This window comes from Mercurialis annua, linkage group LG8 (genome assembly GCF_937616625.2).
Source record: "Mercurialis annua linkage group LG8, ddMerAnnu1.2, whole genome shotgun sequence".
Classification (NCBI taxonomy): domain Eukaryota; kingdom Viridiplantae; phylum Streptophyta; class Magnoliopsida; order Malpighiales; family Euphorbiaceae; genus Mercurialis; species Mercurialis annua.
Genome location: NC_065577.1, coordinates 19,156,466 through 19,166,103, shown reverse-complemented (window position 1 = coordinate 19,166,103; position 9,638 = coordinate 19,156,466). Strand labels below are relative to the sequence as shown.

Genomic DNA, 9,638 nt, shown 5'->3' with positions numbered 1-9,638 from the left:
TCTTTTTAGCGATTTAAGCCAATCGTTTGCAAACGATACGAAACAAATCCAAACGTTTCACCTTTTAAGCGATTTAAGCCAAACGTTTAGAAACGCTACGACACAAATCCAAACGTTTCCCCTTTTTACCAATTTAAGCCAAACGTTTACAAACGTGATGAAACAAATCCAAGCGTTTTTCTTTTTTAGCAATTTAAGACAAACGTATACAAACATTACGAAATAAATCAAAGTGTTTCACCTTTTTAGCAATTTAAGCTAAATGTTTACAAAGGTTACGAAGCAAATCCAAACGTTTCACATTTTTAGCGATTTAAGCCAAACCTTTACAAATGATACGAAACAAATCCAAATGTTTCACCTTTTAGGCGATTTAAGCCAAACGTTTACAAATGTTATTAAACAAAACCAAGCGATTCACATTTTCATGAACTTAAACCAAACGTTTACAAAAGTTACAAAATAAATCTAAGCGTTTTACCTTTTTAGCAATTTAAGCCAAACATATAGAAACGTTATGAAATAAATCCAAACGTTGCACCTTTTTAGAAATTTAAGCCGAATGTTTACACACATTACGAAACAAAACCAAACGTTTCACTTCTTTAGCAATTTAAGCCAAACGTTTACAAACATTACGAAACAAATCCAAACGATTTCTCTTTTTAGCGAATTAAGCCAAATGTTTAAAACGTTATGAAACAAATCCAAACGTTTCACCGTTTCTAGCAATTTATTCCAAACGTGTACAAATGTTACGAAACAAATCCAAACATTTCACCTTTTTAGCGATTGAAGCAAAACGTTTACAAATGTTACGAAACAAATACGAACATTTCACATTTTTAGCAACTAGATATTTGGGAACGTGCGCTGCACGTGGTATATTTATTTTATTTATATTGATTTTTATTTTGAAATTGTTTGACGTGTTTTTAATCTTATACGTATTATGATTTATATTTATAATTTTTGAACTTGATTTTTATTTAAATATGCATCATCATTTATATTTAAAATTGTTGCATGCATTTTTTTTTTATTATTTTGTTGTTTACATTTGATATTTTGATTTTTTAAAATAAATAAGCTAATATATAGAAAGAGTGTAATGTTAGCTATTAAGCTATTGTGTTATTTGTTTTTTTTTGTTATTAAATCTATTATATATAAACAAATATTTTTGTTATTGAGCTGAAATGTATATTTTTTGAGAAAAATGTACACTATTTTGATGGATAATAAATGAAACAATATTGTATTTCTAAGGAAGTTGAACTTCTTTATATACAACGTTTTTCGTATATATTCCTTTTGCTTTCTTTGTTTTTTCAGACTTCACAAGGACTTTAGTTGTTGGCAATGAAACTCCTCTAGAAAGTGCCACATATAATTGTCCGTGTGAGAAAACTGGTTCTGGCAAATATACTCCTACATTTTGAATTGTTTGTCCTTGAGCCTTATTTATAGTCATAGCAAAACAAAGACGCATAGCAAATTGTTTTCTCTTGAAACGAAATGGATATCCTTCATTTTCTGCCGGAGATAATGGTATCCTTGGTAGAAGCACTTGTTTTCCAGTATGTTGGCCCACTGTTATTTCAGCGTGTATGACATTATTACCAAATTTTTTGCATGCCATTCTTGTTCCATTACACAATCCATTTGAAGGGTCTAGGTTTCTTAACAGCATGATAGGGCAATTGACTTTCAGTTCTAACTTATGTGGAGGCAATCCATTCGGCAGTAAAGTATTTAAAAACTCCTCTTGATAGTAATTAGTTGTATCGTCTACCGCCTCATCAAAGCTATTATAGATTTTGCTTTCTCTAGGGAATAATGTTATCATCTTTTGGTTTAAATTGTCTACATATTCATTTTTAGTTGCCAATATTGCTCGATTTGTCATGAAATTTGGCGAGGTAGAATTTTCTTGCAATGACGGGTACACTGCATCAATAAGTGCATTTTCAGAGGCATCGTCATCTCCGTCTTTTATTACCATCTCTTCTGGTATCTTTATCAAGTTATCTCCTTTTGTTGGTTCTTCTCCGTTACCGATTCGAAGTAGAAAATTGCCAAAATCTTTGTCCGATTTGGCCCTCATATTTACCGTCAATTTCAACACCTCCATTTTTTCCCATAGATATGATTTTATGAGACTTGAGCTAACAGTTTCTTGTCTTGTTCCTTTAGGCACCACCGGAAGTACTTGTCTAATATCTCCTCCAAAGACAAAAACTTTTCCTCCAAATGGTTCTGTACTGTTCATAATATCCTTAACGCTTCTGTCAACAGTTTCTATTGCAAATCGTTTAGCCATCAGCGCCTCGTCCCATATTATTAGTGTTGCTTTCCTTAATAATTCGGCCTTGCCACTTTGTTTTGAAATCCCACATAAGCTGGACTCCGTAGGACTTAAAGGTATTGAAAATCGGTTATGTGCAGTTCTTCCTCCGGGCATAATTGCTGCTGCCACTCCAGATGTTGCTGTAGCTAGAGCTATCATTCCTTTTGAACGTATGTTAGCAAGGAGTGCACGATAAAGGAATGTTTTCCCGGTTCCACCTGGTCCATCAACGAAGAATGCTCCACTTTTTTTTGAATTTATTCTTGCAAGAATGACATTATATGCTTTCATTTGCTCATTATTTAGCTTATTTGTTGCGTCGAGGTCTTCTTGTGGTACTTCTATTGCCATCTCTTCTTCAATTTCTTTTGTCACGTTTGAGAAGATTTGGTCTGATCTTGCCTTTACTTTTGGTAAATCATAGTCTTTTATGTTTTTTCCCATGCTTTTTAAATAATAGTTGATGCTTTCAAGAGTAGAAGAAATCTGCATTTCAAGTGAATTTTCATGTATTTTTTTAAAATCTTCTGCCATGGCTTCATAATTATCGTCCCACAATTGTCTAACACTTGGAGGATCACAATACACTAATAATGTGGCAAATATTCTTCGTAGTTCTTTTGGCATTTGGTACTCTACATCTTCTTTCATGCATTCTGATGCACTGTTATCAGATTCCAGCAATCCTCTGTTCATTGTTGATTCCTTGAATGTTGAGTATGGAACACCGTTGACAGTTAGCAAATTATTAAATGATTTTGGTCCTCTTACATGACTCAACAAAATCCTCATGTAATATCTCTCGCCTTCAATTGGATTTGCTGCATTGACACGCCTTATCACTTTTTTATTTTTTCTTTTTGACCATATTCTTTCCATCCCGCTCCATGTATAATGCTCTGGGAATTCTCTGTATAATAGTTTTTCAGCATACTTGTCTGTTGTGCATGTATGAAAGAACTCTGTTAGCATTGTTTTTTTGTTGTGTTCGGAATCAGCAACGTATCGTAAGTCTTATCCCTTCCAAAATGCTACTGATTGCTTATTCGAGAGGTGCAATTGAAGATTTATAACAGCTGGATGCATTTGATTTAGTTCAAATTCATAAATTCTCCACATAGCCTCTTGCGCAGACACCCACCTTGCGTCTTGGAATTGTTTTATTTCATCTATTCGGTTAGCGTCTTCATCATGAGCTATATTTACAGCTACCCGATCATGCCCTTTGTATATATATTTGTACAAGTATTTTACTGCTTTATATCCCGAGCAAACTTCTACATTTACATGGCAACTATATCTGGTCAATAGATATGGGCTATACGGCACAACCCATCTGTTGTCCAATCCGCATTTTCTTGTCTTCACCTGTCGTCCGTTGTTTAGTCTTTTATATATAGGATAGCCATCTTTTCCTAGTGTTGTTTGCTGTGAGTACTGGCGCGGGTAGTGAAATCTGCATTTTCCTTCAATCATACAGGGGCAAGTAGGATTTTTTTTCCCACATGGGCCATGCATCATGTGCTTTGAAACCATTTCATACAAATCTGGATGCTTTTCTTTGTCGGGAATTTCCGCACTAATATATTTATCAAATTCATCAGGACTTGACGATTTATGATGAGGATGCAATATGATTAATATATGGGCATGTGGTAAACCTCTTTTTTGAAACTCTATAATATGGACATGAGCTGCTATTCGGCCAAAAATTTCTTTTTTATATAACAAATCCTTGAGATCTTGTAGCTTTGCTCGAAAAACTCTTGCAATCAAATCAGCTCTTGCTTTTGAAGTTTGATTTGGTTTTAACTCTTGTTTTATTTCTTCCCACTCGGGGTTGCATGTCATTGTTATAAATAAATCAGGTTTTCCAAATCATTGAACTAATGCCATTGCATCCATGTACCTTCGTCGCATGTCTCTAGGTCCTCCTATGAAAGATGCGGGCAACACTAATCTTTTCCCCACTTGATCTGCTCTAGTCTCGCCAGCTATTATGCTATCTACAATTCCGGAATATAACTCGGCTCTTATTTGCGATTGTTCCCTTCTTATATAATCAAGTCTTGTTGTTTCTATTTTGATGTACATGTCAACCGCATATTGCTGCAGCAGGCGATCGGCAAGAAGTAGTATTGGGAATTCTGCATCTCTTATTTGTAGTTTATAGCAGTAATATTCTCGGCACGACACATTTCCACGGGTATTTCGTTTGGCAATTTGATTCTCTCTCTCAATTATTTCAGAGGCTGATGCAACATTTTGAAAATTAATTTCGCTTTGTTGCAAGTTTGTTTTGTTTGACGGGTCATGTCTTTTAATATTCTGATGCCATCCACTTTCACCTTTTGGAAAGAGAAAGGGATACTGCAATGGATCGTAACAGCCGAAAAACTGCTTGATTTTGTAATTGTGTCCTGAGTGTGCATGAATTATTATTTCCCTTTCAAATGGAGCATTCGGGTTGTTTCCTTCCACCCAAATAGCTGCGACTTCGCTTGATGTAGGCGCATTATATACATGCTGATTTGATCTTACAGTTGATGCGATCCTAATTTTAATATTTTTGTGAGATTCATAGTTATTCAGACTTCGGAAGAATTGTGCATATGGGTTGTCTGCTAAAATGCTCATCAGTTTTTCCATGAGTTCTCTATTTAAATCTGCCTCTCCAACTGCATTCATTCGATTCTCTAGCTCATTGCTACTATCATAAAAGTATAGTTGAAAGTATCTCGGAATTCCGTCATGTGGAATTAAAGTTGGTAGTTCGTGATATATTTGTCCTCGAGCTCGAAATGTGTAAACTCCTTTTCTGTTTGAAGCTAACTCTTTGTCCAATTTGACTCCAAATGATGTGAATGCGAAAATACTATTGTATTGTCGGATGTTGTTTCTAAATTGGATTGCTTCCTCACAGTCTGAAGTGAATAATAATAATAGTTCTTCTGGAATTTTTGATGTTGCCAATTTTACTTTTCCATTCTGGAAGCAAAATGTCGGTGGCTCGTATTCAAATCTTTTAGCTCCGCAATAGCTACATGGAAGGACCTTTTTAAGCTTGTGTAGAGGCGAGCATACCGGTTCATATGACATTTCTCCATCATATTCAACCTTGTCCATTTGGGCTCTACATAACCATTCAACACGTGGTTTTTTTGAATTCGTTTGCTCATCATTACTCTCTATATCTGGCATTATATTTGTGAGTTCTCTTTTCTTGTCATTTTTAGTTTGGTTTTGAATTTCAGTCGGTACTTCTTGGTTAGATGAGCTGCTGCCATATGTCTCTGTGTTTGATGTTTTGTTTGCCAATCTTCTTTCTTTATTTTTTGTTGATTTCTTTTGGATGTATTCTTGTTTCTTTTCATAACTCAATTTTTTTATAGTTTCTCACCATATTTTTAGGTTGAATGTTGAATCTGTATCTCCTCGTATGTCTAGTGGCTATCATATTTTATAGTGGTATTTGTACAATCCATTAGGATTAGGAATTGGTTTTGTTTTAATGTACATTGTATATTTAGTTTTCTAATAATCATATATTTAGCAGGATATTTGCTTTTCCTAATTAGAATATGATTTCTGAAGCAATAGATTTATTTTATTTTATTTTTTAAATTTTTTAATGTTTTTTCTCTCATTGTGATTAAATATGATTATTTTATTTAAATTGGGATTTTTAAAACTAATGAGAAGTATTAAAAATGAAATCCAAACAAAATCGTGTGGGGCAGCCCAGAAATGGCGAACAATCTGCTTCTGCAGAAATGCGATATTACATCACCAAGCTCGATGTTGAGGAACAGATGCCGGTTCGACTCCAAATCAGGTCTGGAACAACAGGTACATCGTGATATCTCTTCCTTCAATTAAACCCTAATTTGTTTAAAAATTTGATTATTTTTTCGTTTGATCTAAAAATTAGCTGCTTTGTGTTCAATTCAATAATCATTTCATGCTATTTACTTCATGTAAATGATCATTCTCTTTAACTTGATTAAGTTGTAAATTTGGAACAGAGAACTGGGCATGATTTTCCTCAATTTCTTTTTTCAAATTTGATGTTTATTATCTTGTGGGTCTGATAGGAATGTGCTTATTTTGTTTGTAAATCTATTAATAGGGATTGCGTTCGAAAGAGTGCATTTACTTGGGTTTTGTTATTGTGATTTAATTTTTAGACAGAATAGTTTTTTTTGCTTTGAGATTATTTCAGTTTCTTTCTCTTATTTACGTAAATTACGTCGTTTTGACTGAGTTAAGTTGATGTGATTAGTTTCAGAGTAGTCTGTAGTATTTGTTGGTTGTTCTTATTTCAATCTGAATTTGTAGTTTTTGTGTATGTTTATTCACTTGTAATTTGATATATTGGAGGTTACCATGTAGTGAATGATTATGACATATTTTAGATTTTATTTGATACATATTTCAGTTTCAGCAATTGAATTTTAGAAAATATACTTATTTTGACATGTGGGTCTGATTAATTAATAGATTCATTGACTATACAGAGATAGTTAGCTTTTGAATTTTGAGAAAGAAGATTGATTATTTTAAAATCCTGGAAAAAGAAGAATCATGAGTATGCAGCTTTTGGAGAACCAACCCAGGAAACTCAATTTCATATGTAAGTATTATTATTATTATTGTTATTATTATTATTATTATTATTATTATTATTATTATTATTATTATTATCCTGAATGTTGTTGTTATTATGTCCTATTACAAGATTGAAAATATAAAATCCATCAAAACTAATAAGCACAAATAATTTGTAGTTTTTCTGGATTACTATTATCCTTAAGGCTCCACACATATTTTTCTTGCGTAGTTGAATTTCTTTGTCTTTGATTAGTTTGTTTATTTCCTTTAAAATTATTACTTGTGCTTTGTCCTTGATTAATTTGTTTATATCCTTGGTAATTATCATCTTAAGTATTTCATAGCCAATCTAAAATTTGGCACCTGCTTTTGATCATGTAAATTCATTCTAAAACTTGACAAAATAATACTTGTTTCTTAAATTATAAATATATATATATATATATATATATATATATATTAATTATTTGTATCTATGTAAAATAATATTATTAAAATTAAAAAATACAATTAAATAAAAAATAACATAAAGAGTCAAATATTTAATCTTTCTCGATCTTGAAAAAAAATACGATAAAACATATTTAATTTTTCTTGATCTTGATTTTCTTCTTTAATCTTGTATCTCCTTCAGCTTCAAGGACATCATCTTTTATTTCTATAACTTGATTATTGTCTTTAAATTTTTCCTTATCTCTGAGTTCTCTTGCTGAATTATTGTCTTCAACTTCTTGTACATCTGATGCAACCATTTGCTTCCTTGCATAATCAGCTTCCTTATCTTTTTTCAACATCACAAGAAAACGATATTGTTTTGACTGGCAAGACATCAATTTCCTGTAAAATTGTATATCTTCTTTTGGTCCGTCCATATTTAATTTCATATATTTAAACACCGGACATCCAATCAAGATTTCTGCATTATCAAATATGGTGTTATATGCTTCTTCGATTGAATCTGAGACAAGTAGTTTGAGCATATACCTTGGAGTATATTGAGGATTTTCATCATTACAATTGAAACATTTTAGATGCCCTTTGTTTGGATATATCTTTTTGCTGCACTTGTTACAAGAATTATACCAAGGATTGTTGCTATTTACAACCGATAATATAGTTGCCTCAAAGTAACATTGAATCTCTTGATACTTATTTTCTATTATTTCTTTCAATGTAACTTCTGAAACCTTTGTAAATTTATTAGGCGACGAAAGAAAACTTACTTGTTTGTTTACCAATATATTGGAATAATACGATTCACGTAGTTCATCCACTTCTAGTAAGTCTAAGTTTATCTCTATTATTGTAACTTGAGTTGTATTGAGTTGTAATTCTTCGGCATATATTTTTGCTTTGACATTGGATAAGGCTATTATTGGCCTCTGGTCCGAATTTTGAAGGAGAGATTCTACTTCACCACCTTCATTGTCAGCTAGATCTCCCCATAAAATTAAATTTAGTTTTTCCAATTTGTCATTAAGAAGAAGTATTTCTCTTTTTCTAGTTGGTATCCCCATTCTTGTTTGCACCGTGAAAGCAGATTTGACATGTTCTACAATGCCCAATATATCTACCATAGTCTTCTCATCAGATTTTTTTTCTACATCATTAAACGATGTAAAGTTAAATATTAAAACATCTCTTGGAATAATTATCGCACATTCGATGACAGTGGTATATAGTGTCAGAGACAGTTCAATTCTTTCATTCACATTAGGATAATGTGAATTAATTGCTTTAACCACTCCATTAGTGATCGTATAAGTCTTGCCTCTTTCTAAACAATCTTTGAACTTTTCCACCGCTTCATTGAATAAAATAGCTTGTATTTTGGTTCCTTTAATATCAACTAATATGATTTTTCTTTTTTTGTTAGAACCATTGTTATATGATTCTATTGACCCGCTTCGAATTACCATAACGCTAATAGACCATTCTTTTTGATATGGTTGAAGCAAATCAATATTATTTTCCATAGTAAATAACTAATGAATATATATTTGCAGGTTTTGGATCTTTAATTTGAAAGAAAAAGCTGAAGATAGGGAGGTAAAGAAGGTTTAAAAGTAGGAGCTGAATATGGGGAGGTAAAGAAGAAAAGTTGCAGGTTTTGGATTTTTAGTTTGAAAGCAGGAGCTGAATATGGGGAAAATACAGGAGATGAAGATGGATTCAAAGAAGAATTGAAAGTATGAGAGCTATGATATGATTATTTAATGAGAATGAAGGTTGTCATATTCTTGTATTTATAGTGGTAAATTTGTGCAACTCCTCTTAGGATTAGGAACACTTATTTGTTATAGATTCTTGTATGTTTTTAATATATCCTTTAAGGATTAGGAGTGTCAATTTGTATATTATGATCTTTTAGGAGAATTAGGAATGTCAACTTGAATGTTCATATCTTTAAGGAATATATAAAATATAGAGGGTATTTTTGTCCATAAATGGAAGTGTTCCCCCCGCGAATACACTTTTATATTAGTTATAGATTTAGACAAACATTTACAAACAGTACGAAACAAAAACCAAGCAATTCACCTTTAACAATTTAAGCTAAACGTTTACAAACGTAACGAAACAAATCCAGGAATTTTTTTAGCAATTTAAGCTAAACGTTTACAAAGGTTACGAAACATATCCAAGCTTTTCACCTTTTTCAGCAATTTAAGCCAAA

General features: G+C 32.2%; 2 protein-coding genes and 1 long non-coding RNA gene across 5 annotated transcripts; 1 reads left to right on the top strand and 2 right to left on the bottom strand.

Annotated features, from left to right (window-relative positions):
* Positions 1–1,264: 1,264 nt before the first annotated feature.
* Positions 1,265–3,322, bottom strand: LOC126661736 (uncharacterized). The gene has a single exon (XM_050355601.1). It carries the CDS (start codon positions 3,320–3,322, stop codon positions 1,265–1,267), a length of 2,058 nt encoding a protein of 685 aa, XP_050211558.1.
* A 42-nt stretch (positions 3,323–3,364) lies between these two features.
* LOC126661734 (uncharacterized) lies at positions 3,365–4,201 on the bottom strand. Its single transcript, XM_050355600.1, has one exon. It carries the CDS (start codon positions 4,199–4,201, stop codon positions 3,365–3,367), a length of 837 nt encoding a protein of 278 aa, XP_050211557.1.
* Positions 4,202–5,285: 1,084 nt separating this feature from the next.
* Positions 5,286–9,343, top strand: LOC126661219 (uncharacterized). Of its 3 annotated transcripts, XR_007635555.2 has the most exons (4): positions 5,286–5,558; positions 6,091–6,199; positions 6,868–6,983; positions 8,968–9,343. It is a non-coding gene; the product is annotated as an uncharacterized LOC126661219 (long non-coding RNA). The 3 variants fall into 3 exon arrangements; XR_007635556.2 differs by lacking the exon at positions 5,286–5,558 and having other exon boundaries at positions 5,916–6,199; positions 6,851–6,983; XR_008789720.1 differs by lacking the exon at positions 5,286–5,558 and having other exon boundaries at positions 5,934–6,199.
* The last annotated feature ends 295 nt before the right edge of the window (positions 9,344–9,638 follow it).

Coding starts and splice junctions, on each gene's coding strand:
- LOC126661736 (XM_050355601.1), bottom strand. CDS start 3,322: ATGCTAACAGAGTTCTTTCATACATGCACAACAGACAAGTATGCTGAA.
- LOC126661734 (XM_050355600.1), bottom strand. CDS start 4,201: ATGACATGCAACCCCGAGTGGGAAGAAATAAAACAAGAGTTAAAACCA.